This window comes from Sturnira hondurensis, unplaced genomic scaffold, assembly GCF_014824575.4.
Source record: "Sturnira hondurensis isolate 20B ecotype Veracruz unplaced genomic scaffold, ASM1482457v3 Scaffold0021354, whole genome shotgun sequence".
Lineage (NCBI taxonomy): Eukaryota > Metazoa > Chordata > Mammalia > Chiroptera > Phyllostomidae > Sturnira > Sturnira hondurensis.
The window spans coordinates 34,943,021-34,968,224 of record NW_028093985.1 but is presented as its reverse complement, the minus strand read 5'-3'; the positions used below and the strand labels follow the sequence as shown (position 1 = coordinate 34,968,224).

Below are 25,204 nucleotides of genomic sequence, written 5' to 3'. Positions count from 1 at the left end.
GTTTTGAGTGATGGTTCTGTAATGCAGTTGTGATTTTGATGTGGTTGTGCAAAGAGGGAAGCCATGTTTACTTTTGCCTCCATGTTAACTGAAAGTCCCTTCCTCGATGTGAAATATTTGGAGTTGACCCAGAGGTTCCTCAGCTTATCCTTTTTTTTTTAATTTTTGTTTTTCTTCCAGTTGAATGTTTATCTCTTCCTTATATTACAAATCATTGGTTTGAATCCCAGCTTCCTTCCCTTCTCTGTTGGTTTCCTGTGGATTATTCTTTATTTCACTTAGTGTACCTTCATTTCTTCCTTTATTTTTTTGCCATATTCAATGAGTTCTCTGAGCATCCTTATTGCTCACTGAGCATCAGTGTTTTGAACTCTGTATCTGATAAGTTGGCTATCACTGTTTCACTTAGTTCTTCTTCTGGGGATTTGTTCTCTTCTTTCATTTAGGCCATTTTTGTTTGACTCCTCAATTTAGCAGCCCTCCTGTATTTGTTTCTGTGTATTAGGTGAGCTGCTTTTACACTCTGTCTTAGTAAAGTGGCCTATGTAGAAAAGGCGTATATAAATGTGTACAGTGAAGCCTTAGGTAATTGTGAGGGCACAGTAACCTGATTCGCCACCATGTGGCTCTGTGGGGAGGGCTCTGACAGGAAACAGTGCTGCTGCCTGGCTTCTGGTGTGTCACCGGGCACTCACCTCATTTCTAGTTTCTTCAGCTCCTTCCCATGTGTAGCTGGCCCCTGGAGCTGCTGCCCTGCTGGTGAATCCCAGAGTGGGTCAGCCTGCGTACATTCTAAGGTCATGCTGGCACTTTAAGCAGTGAAAACCCGGCAGTTCCTTCTGCTGCCAGAACCACCACTGGTTTTTACAGCCAGAGGTAATGGGGATCTATCTTCCCGGTGCTGGAAACCTGGGCTGTGCAATCTGGCCTGGGGCTGGGATCTCTCACTTCCAAGGCATCCCTCCCTGTTCCTGCTGCCACAGCCTTTCCGCATCTCACCACCTCTCTGCCCATCTCTGCAACTCCATCTGCGTGAATGTGTCTTCTTTAAATTTTTGGTTGTCAGACTTCCATACAGCTTGATTTTCTGATGGTTCTGGATGTTATTAGTTTTGAGACCTGGTTGTAATTCTTTCTATGGTTGCATGAGGAGGTGAAGTATATCTTCCTGTGCCTCCATCTAGGCCAGAAGTAAATAAACTATTTTAAATATGTTTAAAAAACAAAGGAAACCATTTTCAAAGAATTAAAAATGAGAGAATGATGTCTTACAGAAATATTTTATAGCAAATATCTATAAAGAGATAAAAAATTACAACAAAGGAATTAAATAGTAATTCTGGAGTCAAAAATGCAATAGCTTAAATGAAATTTATTAGAGAGACTCAACACTAGATATAAGCTGGCAGAAGAATTAGTAAACTTGAAGATAGGTCAATTCAGATTATCCAGACTAAAGAACAGAGCTTCAGAGCTCTGTGAGACACCATTGAGCATCATATATAATGCGAGTCCCAGAAGGTGAGAAGAAAGGGGGGAGGGGAAGAATATTTGAAGAAATAATGGGAGGACTTACAGCCAAGATGGAGGCATAGGTGGAAACACTGTGCCTCCTCGCACAACCAAAATTAAAGACAACGAAGATTTAGAAACAAAAATACAACCAGAACAGACAGAAAATTGAACTGTCTGGAAGTCTGACAACCATTCAACCAGACCAGTAAGAGGGGTGGAGTCGGCTGCCAGTGGAGGGGGATTGTGGCAGGAAAAGGCAGTGGCTGCCAGACCCGGAGTGCAGGCAGCATGGGGCTAACAGAACCCGGGTGCAGGGAGGAAACGAGCAGAGCGTGCAAGGCTGTTGGCTAACCACGGTCACACATTTGGGCACAGATAAACTAAGCAAAAATGGGCAGCGAGACAGACCATGCAACCCAGGGTCCCAGCACCAGGAAATAAAGCCTCAAAACACCAATCGAAAAGGTGCTGGGAGAGACTCCCAGCCTCACAGGAGAATTTGCTGGAGAGACCCAAAGGGTCCTAGAACATACACAAGCTCACCTACCCAGGAACCAGCACCAGAAGGACCCAATTTGCTTGTGGGAAGAGGCAGAGGGGACAGAAATTCAAGAGAGAGCGTGGAACAAGCACCATTGTTCCCTCTCTGACCCCACCCCCAAATACAGCATCACAACTCAGAGACTGGGTTGACCTGCCCTGGTGAACACCTAAGCCTCCGCCCCTCATACGTAACAGTCGGGACCTGACCAAAAATGGCTCAAGCAGAAGAACAAATCAAAGCCCCAGAGTCAATACTTTTAAGCAACCAAGAGATAGCCAACCTATCAGGTGCACAGTTCAAAACACTGGTGATCAGGATGCTCACAGAACTGGTTAAATTTGGTTGCAAAATAGATGAACAAATGAAGGCTACACTAAGTGAAATGAAGGAAAATACTCAGGGAACCAATGGTAAAGGAAATAAAACTGAGACTCAAATCAATGGAGTGCACCAGAAGGAAGAAAGAAACAACCAAACAGAAAAGAATGAAGAAACAAGAATTCAAAAAAATGAGGAGAGGCTTAGGAACCTCCAGGACATCTTTAAACATTCCAGCATCCAAATTATAGGGGTACCAGAAAAGGAAGAGGAAGAGCAACAAGTTGTAAAGTTATTCGAACAAATAATAAAGGAGAACTTCCCTAATCTGGCAAAGGAAATAGACTTCCAGGAACTCTAGGAAGCTCAGAGAGTCCCAGAGAGATTGGACCCAAGGAGGAACACACCAAGGCACATCATAATTACATTACCCAAGATTAAAGAAAGGAGAGAATCCTAAAAGCAGCAAGAGACAATGAGGCAGTCACCTACAAAGGAGTTCCCATCAGACTGTCAGCAGATTTCTCAAGAGACCTTGCAGTCAAGAAAGGGCTGGAAAAAAGTATTCCCAGTCATTAAAGGCAAGGACCTACATCCACGATTGCTCTATCAAAGCTTTCATTTAGAATGGAAGGACAGATAAAATGCTTCTCAGATAAAGTCAAGTTAAAGGAGTTCATTATTACCAAGCCCTTATATGAAATGTTAAAGGGACTTATCTAAGAAAAAGGAGATAAAGAATATGCACAGTGAAAGGACAGCAAACTCACGGTTACTAACAACCACACCTAAAACAAAAGCAAACTAAGGAAACAACTAAAACAGGAGCAGAGCCACAGAAATGGAGATCACATGGAGGGTTATCAACAGGGGAGTGGGAGGAGGAGAGCGGGGAGAAGGTACAGAGAATAAGTAGCATAGATTGTAGGTAGAAAATAGACAGGGGGAGGGTAAGAATAGTATGGGAAATGTAGAAGCTAAAGAACTTATAAATTATAACCCATGGACATGAACTAAAGGGGGGAATGTGGGTTGGAGGGGGTGTGCAGGGTGGAGGGGAATGCAGGGGGGGAATGGGACAACTGTAATGGCATAATCAATAAAATATATTAAAAAAGTAATGAATGAAAACATTCCAAGTCTGATGAAAATACTAATTTATATATAGTTTTATGTAATCCAAAGAGCATAAACTCAAAGAGAGCCATACCTAGATACATCATAGTCAACCTGTATAAAGGCAAAAACAAAAAGAGAATCTTGAAAGCAACTCAGCACATATGAACGATCCTCAATAAGATTAATGGCTGATTAGGCAGCAGGATGACAGTCAAAATGCTAAAAGAAAACCATCAACCAAGAATTATGTCCAGCAAAATTATTCTCTAAATGTAAAGAACACTGTATCAAACTAAAAAGCCCCTATGTAGTAAAGGGAACCATCATCAAAGTGCAAAGGCAACTGACTGAATGGGAGAAAATGTCTGCAAATCATATTTTATAAGGAGCTGCTATCCAAAATACAGGGTCTGGCCCAAATAACACCCCTCTTTTATTACAAAATCATAAGCAGGTAATTCTGTAGCATAACTGTCACACTTAAGCACACCATATAACATTTTAGATGAAATGTTCAAATTAAAATTATAAATTATTACACCCATATTGTTACCCCACCAACCACACTCAGGCCTTACTTCTGTGCCACCCTGTATATAAAGAACTCACACAATTCAATAGCAGAAAAACAATTCAATTAAGAAGTAGGCAGAGGAAGAAAACTGACATTTTTCCAGAGATATACAGGTGGCTAACAGGAATGTGAAAGGTCACTCAACATCACTAATCATCAGGGAAATGTAAATCAAAACCACAATGAGATACGGCTTCACACTTGTTAGAATGGATATTATCAAAGAGATAAGAAGTTACAGGAGTTGGCAAGGATGCAGAAAAAAAGAAACCCTGTGCACTGTTGGTGGGAATGTAAATTGGTGTGACCACTTTGGAACATTATAGACAATCCTCAAAAAATTAAAAATAGAACTACGGTATCATCCAGTAATTCCACTTCTGGGTATTTATTGGAAGGAAATGAAAACATTAACTTGAAAAGATATATTCACCTCGTGTGCATTGTAACATTATTTGCAGTAGGCATCAGTGAATGAATGGATAAAATTATCCCCTGAAAAATTCTATTATTGACATTTCATCTTTGAAAAGAAGTCCACCTTCATGTCTTACCATTTTTATTATTGCTGATAAACTTATTTTTATTTCTTATGCAGAATGATGGCTGTTTTGGTACTTCAGGTGGAATTCATCCTTTTCAGCTTCAAAACTGGAAACAGAAAGTTAGTCGGACTAAGAAAGTAGAATTCTTACGCACGGCAGAAAAACTTAAAAATCAGTAAGTATAAGAACATGATCTTCAAATACCATTACTAGTCATTTTGTTATGAACAATGTATAAAATTAATTCTACTGCACCCTGTCCAATTCCACATTAAATTAACAAATTTCTGGTTACTGGCCTTACAAATATAAAACAAGAGAAAGATGGGAAGTGTGAAATAGACAAATGATAATAGACTATTTAATATAAAGTTAATTTTAAGTAGAGTTATTTAAATTCTATTTATTTTTACCATTTTGAACCAGTGTATTTCAGGGGGGGAAAGCAGTTATTTCTTTATACCACGTATGTCAAATAACAGATTGAACACATTTTCACTTAGTAAGATAAGCACTTGGTAAATATTTTTGAGTGAGTGAATAATTTAGTGAAAAGTCTGTACCTTCAAGTTATATTTTTGAAATGTCCTTTTCTTTGGTCTCCTTCCCTCGGTCTCTATCCCTTTCATCTGTCCTGCCCATTATGACTAGGCTAATTGAGAACTTTTAATTTGTAGTATATATGTATTTTTAAAAAATATATTCAGTGATATGTATTGAATGTTCAGTGTTCCCAGCAGCACCATAATAATGTATATCATAAGGAATGAGAAAAGAATTAGAATTCAAAGCACTCAACCCTACCCTATAGCTGAAAACTTCATCAAAACACTGCTTTGAAGTCATGCAGTATCAATTTGCTAAAGAACCAAGAGAAAAGGAGACTTGTGAAAAATGATCTCTGGACCAGAATTAGTAGCAGTTGTCTGTTTAGAAATTCTACCAATAAAAAAGTATACCGTTTGACATTTGAAAAGTTATACTATAGCTTTAAGGTATAGAATTCTCAATTGCATTTATATAACACATAGTATTTTTAATACTCACAATTTGAGAATATACAGGTTTTTTCTTTGATTTCCAAAATGTACTACTTCAGATAGAATTGGACTCTAGGTTAGGGGTTCTGGTTTATGTTTCTCTCTAGATTGGTAATCTACAAAGCCATTAACGCCCGTATATATAGTAAACCAATAGATTATGCCAGTATTGATACCTTGTCTACCATTATATGTTGGTTTTACAGCTCTCATTAGGCTTTCTCCATCTGTTGAAAGGGCTTGGAAAAACTCATTGGAAGAGTGTTAGAAAAATTTGTTGGAAGAATATTTCTATCTAGCACTTCTCATTGCATACTAAGAAGAAAACAATTTGCAGTATAATTGTGTTCTATTTTCAGAGTAGGTAATATTCAGTACAATCACATGGTTTAATAATCAGTACCTGTCAAAGGGTACACAGTGAAGGGTCTCTGTTCCCCTGTGACCCCAGCCCCCCACTGCCCCACCCTGAGACGACCACTATTTCTAGTTTCTTGGGTATTATACCATAGATGTTTTGTAATCTATGCTTATAAAAAATACATATTTATATTTTGTCTTTTTTCTGTAAATGGTAATATTTGTTCTGGATCTTGCTCTTTTTTTTTCAACTTTAGAGTATATCTTAGAATCCAAGGAATTGTTGATCTTGTCAGGCATGATAATGGCATTATAGCAATATAAGTCAAATATCTGTAGAGATGCACCCTGAAGTATGTTGGGGTGAGATTACATAGTATAGTGAATTTGAGAGTACTTAAGCAAACCAAAAAAAAAAGGAAAGAAAGATACATGAACCAAGAGAGGAAAAAGAAGTAAAATTATGGAATAAAAGTGATATGAAGAGTATAAAATCATTTGAGTGTATACAAGGAGAGTCCATTTAGCATTTTCTACTTTTGGATATGACCAACATTTTCAAATAAACTATTTGTTATAAAATGAGTATGTCTTGGAGATATTTCCTTATCAGTGCATAGACCACAGGACCACTGTATTGTATCCCAGTGTATGATTGCGATGTAATTTAACCTGCCCCTTAGTGATGGGCACGGAGCATATAGTCAATCTTTTATTATAACAAACGATGCTGCAATGAATTGCAGTATTCACATATCCACAGCATTTTGCATACATGTGAGTGTGTCTTTAGGAAATAGTCCTAGAAGTAGAAGTGCTGGGTCAAGGGTATATGAACATGCATGTGATATTTTTCTGGGTTGTCTTCCATAGACAATTTATAATATTTTCCCACAGTTTTATCATTAGTAAATATTATTTAAACTTGGGATTTTTTTGCCAGTCTGATAGGAGTACAGTGTTACTGTGATAGACTTTTGATTTTAATTTCTTCTGTTGTAAGCGAGGTTGAGCATCTTTTCATATGTTTAGCAATTTGTCTCCATTATTGCCTTTTGACTCTCTATAGGTTAGTATTTTCTAATCCAGGAGTGGCTCTACTTACTGTCATAGCATAAACAGTGCCAATGCTAGAAATCTCTATCTGATTATATAATACTTCCCGCCCTCCCAACCCCCACCCAAACCTGAGCCTAGGTGGGCTTCCCAGTCCTGAGCATGGGACTCAGTAGCCACCCTCAGTCCGTTAGAGTTCACTTGCAGCCTGAAATCTGTATGATGTCTCTCTGTGCTATCCATTGCTTCCTCTCTGAAACACAAGTACCAAGTTAGATCCCCTGTCTTTGGGGCAACCAGGTAGGCCTGGAGCAGTCTCGTCTGTTTTCCCAAGTATGCCGTATAAATATCAAGTTTTTCTGTTTGTGTGCCAAAGGGGAAAAGGTTGGGAACTCCACCTTAGATAGTAGTTGTCCCTCAGGTTGTATGAAATTAAGTCAATGGCCAGAGCTACTCCACCACTCCTTAAATCCAGGATTAGTGGAGGAGTATTCATATTAATTTCCACCTTCTGAGAGAGAGAGAGAGCAGGTATTGAGAAAATAAATTTCTTTGTCCAACCAAAAAAGTTTCTTGATTGTACAAGTGCTTGTGTGTCTTACCCCAGAATTCAAACTAACATTAGACCTTCTTACTGGTGGATGGACTTAAATCAAAGAATCTGTGAAGTAAATGTAGGCCGTATCTTTCACATACACTAAAATTTCTGTCTTCATAAACCGTTGCCTCTTGAAGCTTTGGTTTTATTAATAATATGAATAACTTGCACTTAAATACTACGTTTTTACCGTATAAAGATCCCTTGTGCTTATTATCCCATATAATGTTAATCATACAGAGCCCTGTGGAGAGGTGTTATTATTCACATTTTAGTGCTTAGGAAATTCATACCAGGAAAGGATAAATGTCTTGGTTCAGGTTGCAGAGTTAATAGTGTTTTAACAAAAGCAGCCGTCAGCAGTGGCGGCGATTTTCGGGCTACAGTGAGGTTGAGTTGGAATCAATAGTCAAAGGCCTATGTATTTTCAAAGCAAGTATGACTGCATTTTCTTAAATTAAGATTTTATAATTTAAATAGTTCAAGTTACTTGTGATGTTAGTTGAACTCCTTTCTGACTATTTTGACTTCTTAGATGAATGGATCCAAATATAAAGTGCTGATTATTGGGAGTGTCTTCATATTATAAGCAATTAAAAATATATGTAAGTCATATTTATACCATTTGTTTCTTTTCCTAAAGAGTTATTAACATAGAAAAAGATAAACACAGTCATTTCTACAACCAAAAAAGTGACTTCAGAATTGAGCATAGTATGCTGGAAGAATTGGAAAATAAGTTGATTAACAGCAGGAAAACAGAAAGTAAGTTGAGTTCATGATGAACAAAAACTGTTAAGTGATATAAAGTTGCACTTTTGCCCTGTGCTTTGTATTTGTTCTTTGACTGTTATATTTTCTATCAAAGTACTTTCTAGTTAGTAATGAGTTTGTCTTTTAGGGATATGTATTTATTTTGTCAGGTTACTATTTAGTGATTCTAGCTGGATTATTTTCTATGTGAATTTCTTCTAATTTAATAGGAAAAAGAGGGTTTGGGGGTTTTTTGGTTGACAAACTAGTTAGTGTTACTAAAATTCCTTAAAATTAACAGAAATTTATTCCTGGGCTATCTATTCTTAGCTCATCACCCTGGTATTGTTGACTGAGACCTGAACTAAGAGAACAGCCACAGAGTCAGAGCCCGTACTTAATAATAGCGTGAAGCGATCGGTCACAGTCTCATAAACCTGAGTTTTCTGTCTGTGCTATAACCTATAACACCTACCGTATCTACCTCCAGGGAACTGTCCTGTGCATCCCATGAGATAATATATGAGAGAGTGCCTCGTGGATTGCACAGAAAATGTCCTATTGTTTGCTATGGGTATCAATCATTGTTAATAGTACACTAAATGTTAGCCTTAAAAATAATTCTACAAGTATACCTTATTTCATTGTAGAGTAGATTTTATATATTGAAAGATTCTTAGATTATAATTAAAAACTGCTTAGCATTTCTTAAAGGAAAAATAATGGTTATCAACTAAACTTTATAAAATATTAATTTATGTAGAGATTATACAGCATGTGGCAATCCCTTGTAGCCAATTAAAAGAAATCCTTAATAACTTCTTTCAGAATGTAACACTGCACTGTTTTAAAAAGTTATCATTTTTCAGGTAGTGGCAAGAATCATTCACCCTCTTCTGCGTGAATGACAACAGGACCTAATATGAAAGTCAAATTTTTGGTTCTCCTCTTTGATTCACAGAGCAATCTGAACATCCCTGGTTTACTGTCTCTTACTTGCCCTTAGTTCCTTGGTGGACAACTGAGAGGCTGATCTGTCTCAGTCATGCCACTAAGTAGAACATTTTCATTGTCTGCATTTTAAGTCACTCCATTTTCTCTCTTAAGACCACTTTATTTTATCTTTTTATTTCTTTTTCTGCTACACTTTGGCCTGTCTTTATTCACACTTTGTGTTTATCTTATTTAGGAGAGGAAGGAATGTACTTAGCACAGCGATACAGAAGTTTTCCCTCCCCACATTACAGTCCAGAAGTAGAAAATGCTTTTTTCTTACCTCCAATATGATGCCACAGTTTCAGCCTGCATTGATGTAATACTGTGTTCAGGTGCTTTGCCCATAGAGTGGCAGTTCCCAAAGAATAACTAAAAGATCGCTTGCCATATAGCGGTGTCACTGCAGCTGATCAAAGTGTGGCAAAAACAGAACAACAAAAATACTTCCCTAATTACTTAACTTTACTGGAAAACTTTCTTGACCTGAAGTTCCAACAGTGAATAAGACCCTATAAAAATACATTGGATAAAGTTTCTGCTTTTCTGGGACACTTGAATTTTAATTAAAAAAATAAGCCGATGACATATTTTTGTGTTGGATATTAGCACTGGCTTCAAGCCCATTTATAATGGTAATGTTTTTAATTGCTTTTAAGGACTTTTGGACAGAGCTATGTGGTGCTTCATATGCATTTGTGAAAACATTGAAAAAAATGGAGGGCCATAAATAAAGTACCAAAAGATGATAAAATGACATTACTATTAAATGTATTGTACAAATATAGACTTGTGCATGTAAATACATGGTTTTTAGCCTAATTTAAATAAAATACTAAAGTAAGATGATTAATTCGGGGAGAAAATAAGAATGAGTAATCCAGTCTTTCTGTTGCTGATACTGAACATCTGAAAATGTATTGGAGACCCTCCTCTGTTTTGGGGGCTTTTATTGTGGGCCTAACATTTTCAGGCTGGTCCTTTGGATGAGCTTGGCAACCTGTAGGGCAGATACCACTAACTGGCACCTGAGGCACTTCGTCACGGCTGTAACAGTGGGTATCATTAGCCCCCACAGCTCGGAGGGTGTGGTTAGATTAAATTAATTCTCATTAGGAAGTTTGTCAGTATTCACAGAATTAATATTGTTTAGGCAGTTTTAATATTTCCAAAAATAGAGTTGAGATCTATTTCAAATTCTACTTCGATAAGTTATAAAAAATTAAAGAAAAATCTGTTGAAGAACAAAACATGACTAAGCCTAAGCTTCTAATCCATGTATTTAAAACAGTGTCCAGCCCTGACTTGGTGGCTCAGTTGGCTGGAGCATCATCTTGTACACCAAAAGGCTGCAGGATCCATTCCCAGTCAGGGCACATACCTCGGTTGTGGGTTCGATCCCTGGTCCCAGGCATATATGGGAGGCAACTGATTGATGTTTCTCTCTCTTTGTCTCCCTCTTCCTCTCTCTCTAAATTCAAAAATATATCTAGGTGAAGATTTTTAAAAAATTAAAAATAAAAGAATAAAAATAAAACTGTGTCCAATAAGTCCATCTCCACAGGGTAAAAAAAAAAGAAAAAACATTTTCTTGGCACGTGTTATAGTAGATCTAACCCTTTGTGCTTTTAAATATTGGAGGAAAATGAGGAAAGCTTCATTTAGAGCAAAGGTACTTATTAAAATGTTCAGGCTGTTTTGATAACTTAAGGGACCAACTTTTGTTCATTACTCAATTGCTCTCGGCTATCTTTTACTAAGTGAAGATGATTTGTCCAGGTTTAGAATTCTGAATTGTAACCATGTTTGCCATAGAATATTTTTAAAGTACATACTTCTTCCTTATAGGAGCAAAAATCCAGCAACAATTGGCCAAAATACATAACAATGTAAAGAAGCTTCAGCATCAGTTAAAAGATGTGAAGCCTACACCTGATTGTAAGTGCATTTAGAATTTATATTCTTTCTGATATATTAGTATTTTCTGTTGTTCATTAGAAAAATATATACTAAAAATTTTTGTATTTATTTTTAGAGGGAGGGGAAGGGAGAGGGAAAGAGAGAGAAACACCAATGTGTGGTTGCCTCTCACATTTCTGTAGGGGACCTGGCCCTGGAGGCATGTGCCCTGACTGGAAGTCAGCTGGCAACCTGTGGTTCACAGGCTGGCACTCAGTTCACTGAGCCACACCAACCAGGGCGAAAAACGTATACTTTTCTAATAAGAATTTTTCTATTTGGTGTTAATGGAACTATGCCTTACTTTATTGGTTAAGGATTGATAAGGATACATTGGAGAACTGTGCTATCTGACACTGATGTGGTTTTTAAATCTTTAAAATGCTATAAATCTTTACAAATTATGAAGTGGGCAGAACAGAGATTAGGGTCATTTATAGGATGAAGAATCTGTGCTATGTAAAGATTCAGATTGAGCCAATGAGGAGGAAAAAATGAAGAGGACCAATTAGGATCTTGATTCTTAGCCTAGTAGTTTTCCTGTCATTGGATTTTTGAAATAATTGCTTTAGAAGCATTTCAAATACCTAAAGAAATGGTTAAATAGTATTGGGGCAAATACTAGTCATTTGTAAAAAACAAAACTATGTCCTAACCTCTATACTTATATCAACATTCATTCCTAAATGATCAAAGCAGTAAAATGTTCACAATAAATGGACTTAATCAGATGTTCAGTCAAATCCTTGATCTATCAGTTATGTGATTTTGGGCAAGTCATTTGATTTTTCTGAGCTTTCTTTTCCTCAGCTCTAAAGTGGAAATACCCATAGGACCAACGTGAGACAGTTCACATAAAGCATTCGTGCACTGCTTGTAACATAATAAGCACTAAAAAGTAGCAAATATGAATATTATAATTTGTTAAATTAATACATGGAACCACAAAAACACTGGAAGAGAACATGAGTTAATGTTTTTATAATGGTATTGTGGTTTATAAGAATGACAATGATCAGAAACCATAAAAAAAAGTGAGCACTCCATCAACTTGGCTAACACTGTTTGCCTTGCCCTGGAGGTCCCCTGAGGCTCTGCCCCACCCAACTTTCAGGCTTACCCAAGCTGTTTACAGTGCCTTTTCCATATGAATGTCTGGTTTTGGCTCATGCTTCACAACTTTCTAAATTCTCTCAAACAAGCAACAGTTGACCTAAGCCAGCCCCCAAACCCTGTAACTCTTGCTAAATATCCCTAAACCTGCACTAGCAACAGCCAGTGGAGGCTCACAGCTTGACTTTGACTGGGGACCTCCAAGCCCAGCACAAATAGCAGCCATTTCAGGTTGCCTTGTAGCTCAGGCTGGATGGCCCAGGGCAGAACACAGGTGGGGCTTGACCTTGGCTGGTACCATCTGGGATACCCCAGAGCCTGCAAACCCAGAAGACAGCTACAGACAACGTACTAGCACTACCACCCTGACCCTGCACAGCCACAAGAGAACAGCAGGTAGTTTCCTACAAGGGAACACCAATTACACTGTCATCAGATTACTCAACAGAAATATTTCAGGCCAGAAGGGAGTGGCATGAAGTATTCAAGGTGAGGAAAAGCGAGGACTTACAAGCAAGGATAGTTTACCCAGCAAGGCTATCATTTAAAATCAAAGGAGAAATAAGGAGCTCCTCAGACAAGAAAAAGCTAAAGGGGTTTGTTAACACCAAACCAGTACTGCAACAAATGGTAAAGGACTTGCTTTAAGGAGAAGAAAAAGAGAAAGAAAGAAGAAAAAAACAGGAAACAGGGTGAAATTGAAGCAGTAATCAAAAAATTCCCAACCAACAAAAGCCCTGAATCACGTGGCTTCACAGGTGAATTTTACCAAACATTCTGAGAAGAACTACCATGTCTCTTTCTCAAACCATTTCATAAAGTTCAAGAGGAGGGAAGGCTCCCAAACTCATTTTCTGAGGCGAGCATTATCCTAATTCCAAAACCAGATAAAGACACTACAAAAAAAGAAAATATAGGCCAATATCCCTGATGTGCATAGATGCTAAAATCCTCAACAAAATACTAGCAATCCAAATACAGCAATGCATCAGAAAGATCATACAGCCCTGGCTGGTGTAGCTCAGTGAATTGAGTGCAGGCCTGCAAACCAAAGGCTTGCTGGTTTGATTCCCAGTCAGGGCACATGCCTTGGTTGCAAGGCTGGGTCCCCAGCTGGGGGTGCATGAGAGGCAACCACACATTGATGTTTTTCTCCCTCTCTTCCTCCATTCCTCTATCTCATCTCTAAAAATAAATAAATAAAAATCTTTAAAAAAAATATCGTACACCATGATCAAGTGGGATTTATTGTGAGAATGAAAAGTTGGTATAACATTTGCAACCAATAACTGTTATTCACCACATAAAGAAAAGGAAGGATAAAACCACATGATCATATTAATAGATGCAGAAAAAGCATTTGATAAAATCTACCACCCATTTATGATAAAAACTCTTAGCAAAGTGGGAATAGAGGGAACATACCTAAACATAATAAAGCATATATGACAAACCCACTGCCAGCATCATACTCAATGTGCAAAAACTACAAGCATTCCCCTTAAGATCAGGAAGAAGACAGGGATGCCTGCTTTTACTTCTCTTATTCAACACAGTACTCAAAGTCATAGTCACATTAGTCAGACAAGAAGAAATAAAAGGCATCCAAATTGGAAAGGAAGAAATGAGACTGTCTTTATTTGCAGATGACATGATACTGTTAATAGAAAACCCAAGATTCTTCCACCAAGAACCTACTAGAACTGATAAATGAATTCAGTAAAGTAGCAGGATACAAAATTAATATCCAAAAATTGATTGCATTTTAATATACCAATAATGAACTAACAGTAAGGAAATTAAGAAAACAATCCCATTCAGAATTGCTTCAAAAAGAATGAAATGCCTAGAAATAAACCTAACCAAGCATATAAAAGACCTGTATGTGGAAAATTATAAGGCACTGAAGAAACAAATTGAGAAAGATACAAATAAGTGGAAGCACATACCATGTTCATGGATAGGAAAAATTAACATCATTAAAATGTCCATACTACCCAAAACAATCTGTAGATTCAGTACAATTCCTGTCAAGATTCCATATGATATGTTTCATAGAACTAGAACAAATATTTCAAAAATGTATATGGAACCACAAAAGACCCTGCATAGCAACAGTGATGTAAGAAAGAAGAAGAAAGTTGGAAGAATCACACTACCTAACATCAAACTATATTATAAGGAAGCGGTCCCCAACCTTTTTGGCACCAGGGACTGGTTTGGAGGGCAGGGGCACAGAAGGTGCAACTTAGGTGAACTTCACTCGCTTGACGAGTAAGGAAGGCATGGGGAAGAGATAGGCAGCTGAGCTCAGGCAAGCTTCGCTCACGGTTAGATTCCTGACAGGCCACAGACTGGAGACCCCTGCTATAATGCCAGGGTTATCAAAACAGCATGGTGCTAGCATGAAAACATACACATAGATCAGTGGAACAGAATAGAGAGCCCAGAGATAAGCACACACCTTTATAGTCAATTAATATTCAACAGAGGAAGCAGGTACATACAATGTGCTAAAGATAGTTTATTCAGTAAATGGTGTTGTGTAAATGGTGTTGTACGGATATGTGCAGAAAAATTAAGCTAGTCCACCTGCTTATACCAGGGGCAAGAATAAATTAAAAATGGATCAAAGACTTAAATGTTAGAGTCAAAACCATAAAAATCTGGGAAGAAAACATAGGTAGAAAATCTCAGACACTGCTTGTAGCAACTTTTTTTTTAATTTTATTTATTTATTTATCTTTAGAGGGGAAGGAGAGAGGGAGAGAGACCTCAATGTATGGTTGCCTTTCATGCGTCCCCTGCTGGGAGTTGGCCTGCAGGGAACTGGCCTACAATCCAGGCATGTGCCCTGACTGGGAATCGAACCACGATCCTCTGGTTCACAGGCCTGTGCTCAATCCACTGAGCTACGCCAGCCAGGGCCTTGTAGCAACTTTTTATTGGATATATCTTACCAAGCAAGGGAAACAAAAGAAAAAATAAATGGGACTACATTGAACTAAAAAGTTTTTGAACAGCAAAGGAAAACATCAACAAAATAGACAACCCATAGACTAGAAGCACATATTTGCCAATACATCTGACAAGGGGTTAAGATCCAAAATTTAAAAAGTACTTACAAAACAACACCAAAAAAAAACACAACCCTAATAAAAATGGGCTAAGGACCTGAATACTTTGCCCCTGAAATGGGCAAAGGACTTCTCCAAAGAGGACACACAGATGGCCAATAAGCATATGAAAAGATGTTCAGTGTCAATAATTGTCAGAGAAATGCAAATTAAATGAGATATCATTTCAATGAGATACCATCTCACACCTGTCAGAATGGCTATCATTAATGAATCAACAAACAACAAGTGCTGGTAAGGATGTGGAGAAAGGGGAACTTTTTTGCGCTGTTTGTTGGAATGCGGATTGGTGCAACCACTGTAGAAAGCAGTATGGAGAATGTACCTCAAAAATTTTAAAATGGATCTGTCTTTTGATCCAGCCATCCCATTTTGGGGAATATATCTGAAGTAATCTAAAACACTATTTCAAAAGAACATAAGTACCCCTATGTTCACTGTAGCATTATTTACAATCGCTAAGATATGGTAGCAGCCCAAGTGTCCATCAATAGATGAGTGGATAAAAGAAATACGGGACATTTACACAATGGAATACTACTCAGCCATAAAAAAGACATTAAATTTTACTCTTTGTGACAGTATGGATGGACCTAGAGAACATTATGCTAAATAAACCATTCAGAGAAAGACAAATACCACATGATTTCATTCATATGTGTAATCTAATGAACAGATTGAACTAACTAGGAAAATGGGGACAGAGTCATAGATGGAGAATAGATGACAGCTAGTAAGGGGATGTCAGGGGGTGGAGGGATTAAGGAAAAAGGACTCATGGACATGGACAATACTGTGGTGATTACTGGGGGGAGGAGATATAAGGGTACTAAATGGTAATGGAAAAACATTTTTGGGAAATAATAATGTAATGATATGTATACATAGGGAAAATTTGCAGTAAAAATTTAGAACCATAAAAATTCTCTTTTTAGAAGCACATTTTTTCTTATTCTTTAGGCTAAGAAATGTTTTTAAATTAGGGAAACATTCCATTTTTTCCCCAATATTTAACTGTTAGTCATTCTGAAGTGATGTAATATAATTTTCCTTTTTCTTTTTTACAGTTGTTGAAAAGCTAAGAGAAATGATGGAAGAAATTGAAAATGCAATTAATACTTTTAAAGAAGAACAGAGATTGATGTATGTTTTAAACACATTTTAATATAAAATTATTGATCTATATATTTTTCCAATAAATTTCCACTGGGTTGTTATATAAAAACCATTTTATTATTATGTATTTAATACTAGTTTTATGCAAATGCAGCATAACACTTCTTTTGTTTTAGGTTTTAGATTGCTTTTTGTGTTTAAAGTAAATTTTCATTTATATATGGACACTATAAAATCTCAGATAAGAATTTGAAAGATTGTTTTATTCTCTGAGGAAAGTCAAGACTTAAATTTATAAACATAAGTAATGTTAAGTAGGGAAGATGACAAGAAAAGAGCAATAATTTAAGTCAGAGGAAAAATAAAGAGTTAATATGGATTGGCTTATATCTTATTATTCAACTTTATTTTTGAAATTTTAGATATGAAGAGCTTATTAAAGAAGAGAAAACAACTAAAAATGAGTTGAGCACCATATCAAGAAAAATTGACACATGGGCTTTGGGTAGTTCAGAAACAGAAGAAGCTTTCAGGGCAATGTCAAGCAAAGTTCCTGTAGACAAAGTAATACCAAGTACTCTTCCAGAAGAAGTGGTAGATTTTGAAAAATTCCTTCAGCATACAGGAGGTCGACAAGGGGGCTGGGATGATTTTGATCACCAGAACTTTGTAAAGGTGAGAAACAAACATAAAGGGAAGCCAACGTTTATGGGAGAAGTTCTAGAACACCTTCCTGGAAGAACGCACGATGAGGTCCAACAGCATGAGAAATGGTATCAAAAATTTCTGGCCCTAGAGGAAAGGAAAAAAGAGGTAATAATAATTATGAAAGCCGTTGTTTGTTCTATATTGCTGTGTTCTAGGTACTGTGCTAAATTCTTTAATGTTTTTTTACAACTCCATGAGGTATATTGCAGTTTCTACCACCCCTCCCCCCAATCTTATAGAAGGTGATACAGGCATTGAGAAGTTAAGTAACTTTATTTAAGTAATGGAACTGTGGTTTGAGTTTCTCAAGGCTAACATTTCTACCCCAAGACATAATACAGTGGCCCAGAAGGCTTCTGATTATGGGCAAAATCCCATGTGTCCACCAGAAATGTGAGAAATCCAGATCTTCCCAGGCTTTTAATAAAGGCATCTTTCCAGCAAAAGCCACATGGTTTTCAATAAGAAATACAGAGGCAGCAGAAAAATTCTTTGACTCCTTAAAGTTTCATTGAGGTTTAGAACTTCAGCCTCATTGCTTATTTGAAAAGACTCAAATGTTGACTACCCCAGAGAAAAGAGCAACTGTTAAGTGTAGCAAATATCTAACAAGTTCCATTTTCACAAAAATATTTTTCTGGCTTTGGTTTAGTTTGGACTTCTCAGTCTTGCCACAGCCCACAGAGCTCCCGCAGCCACTTTGGATGAGAATAAGTCTACCAAGACTTGATCTGCTTGGGGAGGAAAGGCTGACAAGTCCCTCGGGAGAAAGGTGTCAAGCCTCTCTCTCAGTGAGCTTTTATTGACTTTAGCTTGCATAGGGATGCATATCAAAGAAAAGAAAAGAGATACGGTTTACAAATAACATTTCTGGGATCACAGGGGTCCTTTTGAGTCAGGGTCTGGTAGACAGGGTGACTCCAGTTGGCTATAAAACCTTGGGAAACAAATTTATTTTGTGCTTCGACCATTAACATTTAAATTGAGGACATTCTTAGCAAAGCAGGTTCACAGGACTTTATGCATTCTTTCTTAGGCCTGATCACTCCTTGCCAGGAACCACTGTTTCTGGCACAGGGCTACACCCCCCTTCAGCATTGTTTCAGGTCTGAATCAGGCTGGGGAAGCAAGGCAACCAAGGGATTAAGACAATTTTTACAGCTAGAATGAGGACTTAGGCTATGATAAAGCCGAGGGGTGAGGGTATTTTGTCCGTCCTCCACAATCCCCTAAGTCCTTCCCTGATGGCCCCTTTGCAACTGTGCCTGTCTTAGGTTGTTCCTTCCTTGAATATTACCCATCATGGACTATTCAGCCATCCTTCAGGGGCCAAGCAGGGTGAAGTAAAGAGGGCAGAGGCTGGGCCCCTGTCAGGAGGGTGTTTTGTCTCCTTAGTGGCTTATGGTCCCAAGGTCCTTTAGCCGTGGAGCCCTTTTGCCTGTCAGCATGGTTACAGCTCCTGAAACCAGGCAGGGCGGTTCCCAACAGTTCCATTTTCACAACATTTTTCTGGCTTTGGTTTAGTTAGGACTTCTCGATCTTGGCACAGTTGACTCTTTGGGCTACGTAATTCTTTGCTGTAATTGCTGTGGTGTGCATTGTAGGATGATTAGCAACATTCTTGGCTTCCACCCATTAGATGCTTGTAACACTCCCTTGGTTGTGGTTATCAGAAATGTCTCTAGACATTGCCAAATGTCCCTACAGGGCAAAAATTGCCCCTGATTATGAACCATAGGTTTACCTACTTGAAGTCTGAGTCACATTTTTTTTGTAGACTTTAGGAATTATAAACCTCAGCTTACTTGAAGTAACAACAAAAGTATAACTGTTCAACAGATGACATACCTAGAGATCATCAAAGAAATATTGATTCTGTGTTTACTATGAATTTTAGCAGGAAATAATAAATTGTTGTATCTCCCCTAAATCAGTTAAGGGTAGGAAGATTGAAATTGGGGACTTTAAGAAAATTTTTGAAAAAATACATCATTTTTAAAAACTCAAAATAACAAGGTGTTAGGAATTATTTGGGCTTTTTTCCTGGATACTGAAAACATGGGGTCCCTGACCCAGCGAAGTGGTGCATATAAACTAGCAAAATTAGCATCACCCGAGAAGTTGTTAGAACTCACCAGGCTCTAATCCAAGCTCTGGGGATGGGGCCCAGGAATCTGTGTTTTAACAAGTCCTGTAGGTTATTCTGTTATAGGCTAAAGTTTGAGAAAAACCTCTAGGGAAAAAGAACAGACACAGTGCTTCATGTAATAAAGTAAAGCACCTTGATTCTAGCACACTCTTCTTGTTCCCAACCACTGTTTTCTGGTATTTGATGATTGACTAAATGGTAGGGGAGAGGTAGGAGGGGCTGTGAAAGTCAAGGTGCCATTTACTGAAGTAGAGCGTGTTGAAGGAAGAAAAAGAAATTTTAAGGAAAGCATCAGACATGTAGTTTTAAATCTAAGACTCTGAGTAGGAGATTTATCATTTTTATCCTCGTTTGCCTAAATAAAGATACTTATTTTCAGACATGGCCTGAACTTTCCCTGATATTCCTATGTATTGCTACATTGAGTAGCACTGTACTAGATGGCATTTGGTATTACTTTAATCATCTGTGATTCCTATTACATTGCCTTGTATAGCGTATACATACAATAAGGATTTATTGAATGAATGATACACCATGAGGAAAGATGAGGGAACATTTTTCTGACTTGAGGGTAAAGAAATTCAGTAGATGTATATCCTTCATGGCATAGAGAAGGCTGCTAGTATTTTAAATAATCTTTACGTACTCTCTTAATTAGTAAATTAAGCTAATTTGCTTTTTTTACACTTAAAAAGCAGTACATGCCAGTCACTGACTCATTTTAATCTTTGCAATATCTTTGCTTAAAGAGGTACTACCTACCACTTACAGATGAGCAAAATGAAGACAGAGTACTTCAGGGATTCATCCAAGGTCACACTTAGTAAATGGCAAAGCCATAATTTGATCCTCAATATCCTGGCTTCAGAGCCCATGTTCTCAACCATGCCACTTTTAATTCCTCTTCTGATACTTGAACAAAAAAGGGTCACTGGGAAAGGATTCTAAGCTTAAAGGATTTGGAAGTAAGAGATAGAGGAAAAGAGTGTTTCCCATTCACAAAAACAAATGAGGTGCAGTCCTTAGGCACCTGGGGATGAAGAAAGGAAGAGGAAGGCCAAAGGTATAAATCATTCAGTTTTTAGACACATTAATTTTTTAAAATGGAAGTAGAAAAAGTACACTGGTTAAAAACAAACAACACTGACAAAAAGCACTAGGAAACTGAAGTAACCAGCATTTTGCAATCGATACTCTTTCTAGAAAGATGGACATGAGATTGTATTTTAAAGTGCTATTGGTTATTAAAAATATTTTTCCTTTGCTGTTTTATTCATCAATTAGTCTATTGAGAATTGGAAAGCTAAAAAGCAGCAAAAGAAAGAGCAAATTTTCAAGTTAAAGGAAAAAGCAGAGAACATACCTATGCTTTTTCATAACAAACAAGAAGATAATCAAAAGCAAAAAGAAGAACAAAGAAAGAAGAAATTGGCAGTGGAAGCTTGGAAAATACAGAAAAGTATAGAAATGTCAATGAAATATGCTTCCCAGTTAAAAGAAGAGGAAGAGAAAGAGAAAAGGCAACAGAAAGAACGCCAACGCCAGTTTAAACTAAAATTACTACTAGAAAACTACACCCAGCAGAAAAAAGAACGGGAAGAATTTTTAAGACTGGAAAAGGAGAAAAGAGAAAAAACAGAAAAGACAGAAAAAAGGAAAATTGCTGCTGATGAAATTTCCAGATTTCAAGAAAGAGTAAGTAAATATATTTCCTAAATAATTTGTGATGCTGCACATAGAGGTATTGCTTCCAAATTCAGTTCAGGAAAAACTGAGTACTTCTGGTATGTTAGGCTTGTACTTACCAAAATGAATAAGCATATTCCTTCATTTCTAGTAGATTATAGTTTAGTGGGAAAGATGTGCAAGTAAATTTCTGTATAATGTGGTAAATAGTGTAGTGATTGAGGTGTGACAGAATTTTAGGAGGTGAATATGTAGGGAAGGAAGCTTATCATAGCTATTAGTATCAGAGAGGAGGGATACTTGAGTCTTGAAGGAGAAGAAAGGAGTGTAACAGTGGTTTGTGGGGGAAGCTCATTCTTAGGGCATCAAGTAGAAGACAGGAACCAGCAGGAGACAAGGCTGAAAAGGTAGCCAAGGCCAGGTCATGAATGTGTTTTCTTTGCCAAACTAACTATCTTTTCCTGACAGGCGATTTTCTTACTTGTTCATTGTCCATCTTCCACCATAATAGAAGCTTCACGAGGGCAGAGGTTTTGTCCTCTTGTTCATTCTTATACCTTAAGTAGAAGGAATATAAGGGTATTAAAGGAATCAAGGGTACTACTGAGAGGTAGGACTATGACCGATTTTAAGCAAGTATGTACAAGAAATATGCCAATCAGAGAAGGGGATTATAATCTTATAAGACAAAGTGGAATTCAGTCCAAAGAGCATTAAAAAAACGAGGAATTTTACTTTAAAATGAAAAAGGGTACAAACGAAATATAGCTGTTATGAATATAACTGCTATGAAATGATATATGCATCAAAATACATAGCAACAATACTCATAAAGTAAAAAGCAAGGGAAGTACAAAAAATAGAAACATTATTAGTGGAATTTCCTTTAGTCTCTATAAAAAAATCTCCCTAAATAACAAAATACCCCTTTCCCCCAAAAAAGTAAATAGGCCACATAATAAAAGACATAGAAAAAAGAAAATCTGTGAAATAAAAAATATGAGAGATCTAAAGCCAGACATACCTGTATTGGTAAGTGAAAGTGCACTTAATTCTCCTATTAAAGGAAAAGGAGTATTAGATTGAACATAAAATAAGAGACACGGAAAAGAAAGGGATTCTGAAAGGATGTGCATGTATATTTATAGTCAAAGAAAGTAAAGCTTTTACTACTGAAGGAATGTTAATATTTTTAAAATTTATTTATTTATTTATTTATTTATTTATTTTTATTTAACTTTTGTTCAAGTACAGTTTTCTTTCTTGTATTCCCAGCCCTGCCCCCTATTTTATTTTTTTTTAATTTAATTCTTGTTCAAGTACGGTTTTCTGTCATATATTCCTAGCCCTGCCCCCCCAGTGCTCCCCACCTCCCTCCCATTTCCGCCCCCCACCCTTAGTTATTGTCCATGTGTCCTTTATACTTGTTCATGTGACTCCAAGCCAGAAAGTAAAATAACACATTCTAGTTATTTTACTTTCTTTTTAAAAAATATTTTATTTATTTATTTTTAGAAAGAGAAGAAGGGAGGGAGAAAGAGAAGGAAAGAAACATTGATCCATTGCTTCTCACAGGCCCCTCAGGGACCTGGCCTACAACCCAGGCACGTGTACCAACTGGGAATCAAACCTGTAACCTCTCAGTTTGCAGGACAACACCCAATCTACTAAGCCACACCAGTCAGGACTTTTACTTTCATAATGTTATCTTTTTTTGTTGGTGTATGTTTTTTAGGATTTACATAAACTTGAATTGAAAATTCTTGATAGACAGACAAAGGAAGATAAAAAGGCAGAAAAACAAAGAAGACTGGCAAAATTAAAGGAAAAGGTACTCAGTACTCAGATTAATTCATTTTTATTGTTATTATCCTAATTCCTTGATTTGCAAGAACACAAACATCAATTTTCTTTACATCCAGCTTTATTTCTGTATCATCTTTAAAATTTATACTTACTGACATAAGTATAGCTTAGTACAATTTAAGCAACTATTGTTTCAATTTTACCATTTCACATTATAAGCACCTCATTTTCTTTTATCTTAAATTAGTTCTCTCTTTCTACTCTGTTCTTTTCTTCATTGATTCTGTATGAGCCTCTCTTTTAGACCAGTGTGGTGTTGCTGAATCTCAGTGGGTGATACTCACAGCTAAAGGTGTTAGTGACTCGTGGGTAAACGAAGAACTTGCTGTTGGTTATTTATCCTAAGTTTATTGTCTGGTTGTGCCACCATCACACTTTGCTGAATCGTATTTTCCTCATGATAATAGAACTAGAAAAAATAAACTAAAGTAACAGTTTATTAATGGCTGATGTAGTCCAAATTTTATTTTAGCTATATGAACACACTGAACAGTTTGCTGAAGAGGTTATTAATAGTTTTATTATTTAGTTCAAATCAGATATTTTTCTTAAACTGCTATCTTATTAAGATCCTTACTACAGGTTTTACTAAAAAATACAAACAATATTTCAGGTAAATTAACTGGCACTCATTTTACTTCTCGTTACAGGTTGAAAACAATGTTAGCAGAGACCCCTCTAGGCTTTACAAACCTACCAAAGGTTGGGAAGAACGGATTAAAAAGATAGGACCAACAGGCTCTGGGCCACTTCTACGTATCCCACATAGGTACAAAGGAGTTAGAATGGGTGTTCACTTTATCATAATTTAATAACTGCATGTTTACATTTTATGCAACTTCCATATGTATATTATATTTAATAGGAAAAAGTTGATAAAACAAATCTATATACATTTTTAAAAGTTCACATTTAATGGGCACAACTCATTCAGGAGTTAGCCCACATCTATTTGGATGTGTACTTTTTGCTTCTTTCACATCAACCCCCCGCACCCTAGCCTCTTTATCTACTTGAGTAAAACTTGCTTTATAAAAAAATAAAATAAAAGTTAATGTTTAATCAGTTAGGATTTTAAAAAAATTTCCCTTGTATTTATAATTGCTCTTTTCTTCTTCTCCTTAGGGCTATTCCAACCTGGAGACAAGGAGTTTAGAAAAGAATATGAGATAATGAAATTGGTATTCAGTTGATGAGAATGTTAGCATATTCAGCTATAACAGGACAGAGTGCTAACCATGTTTTTTAAATATCACTAGCCCAGACAGACTGATTATTGTGTTGTATGTGAACTGACAGTCATTAAGTTCCAAGTGGTATTGTCATTAGTATTTCCTGTTTATACTAAGAGGGTATTTAATGTCTTTGTTGGCCTATTATTGACGTAAAAGTTTTTTAAATGAGTTTATGTTACAAACAGTATTTCGTTTAAAATATTGAGAATACTTCAAAGATATTTTGATCTTGTAATAGCACAGCAAAATAAATTGGGACAATCACAGAGTGACATTTTTCCAGCCAAAATTTTGTAATATTTATATTTTGGAGGTAAGTTAGCTTGAGTAACAAAAATGTATGGGTGTTTTTTTTGTTTGAGTTATGAAATAAGTTAGTACTTTTTCTAAGTTTACAAATTGGTACTTTGTCAGTTCCTAGATTTTTGTGTAATAAATACTTTGTATTTGTTTGAAGCATGCTTGATTTTATATAAAGAATATTAATTTTAAAAATATGCCTCACACCTGACACCTCATATCTGCTCTGTTATTTGTATTGATAAAAATCTTTTTGGTTTCCTTTAGCTTTTTCAAATTTTCCTCCAGCCTTTCTGGACTTTACACATTTATAAAATTGTTGTTTCTTTCACATCTTCCTGGCTGATTCAGTTTTCTTCTTCTGTTTGTCTCAATATATTTGGTTAACAGAGTTAGTTTAAAAATGTCCAAACTTTTGTACATGAAAACACAATATAACAATTTGACTTAATTTTTCATACTATAAAATCTTAGCTCCTAACTGTAATTAGTTCTCATCTTATAGGAAAATTATTAC

The 25,204-nt window shown here is 36.7% G+C and overlaps 1 protein-coding gene across 4 annotated transcripts in view; it reads left to right on the top strand.

Annotated features, from left to right (window-relative positions):
* The window catches only part of CCDC112 (coiled-coil domain containing 112), a 74,925-nt gene extending 49,721 nt beyond the window's left edge, over nt 1-25,204 (top strand). For 2 of the 4 annotated variants that reach the window (XM_037032339.1, XM_037032336.1), the window contains 9 exons: nt 4,669-4,790; nt 8,313-8,434; nt 11,264-11,353; nt 16,692-16,767; nt 17,163-17,553; nt 20,885-21,295; nt 23,022-23,117; nt 23,803-23,921; nt 24,278-25,202. In XM_037032339.1, coding sequence (XP_036888234.1) covers nt 8,386-8,434; nt 11,264-11,353; nt 16,692-16,767; nt 17,163-17,553; nt 20,885-21,295; nt 23,022-23,117; nt 23,803-23,921; nt 24,278-24,308 — 1,263 coding nt within the window. In that variant the 5' untranslated portion in view covers nt 4,669-4,790; nt 8,313-8,385 and the 3' untranslated portion in view covers nt 24,309-25,202. Of the gene's footprint in view, nt 1-4,668; nt 4,791-8,312; nt 8,435-11,263; nt 11,354-16,691; nt 16,768-17,162; nt 17,554-20,884; nt 21,296-23,021; nt 23,118-23,802; nt 23,922-24,277 lie in introns of all 4 variants that reach the window. The other 2 variants (XM_037032337.1, XM_037032338.1) reach the window with 2 other exon arrangements.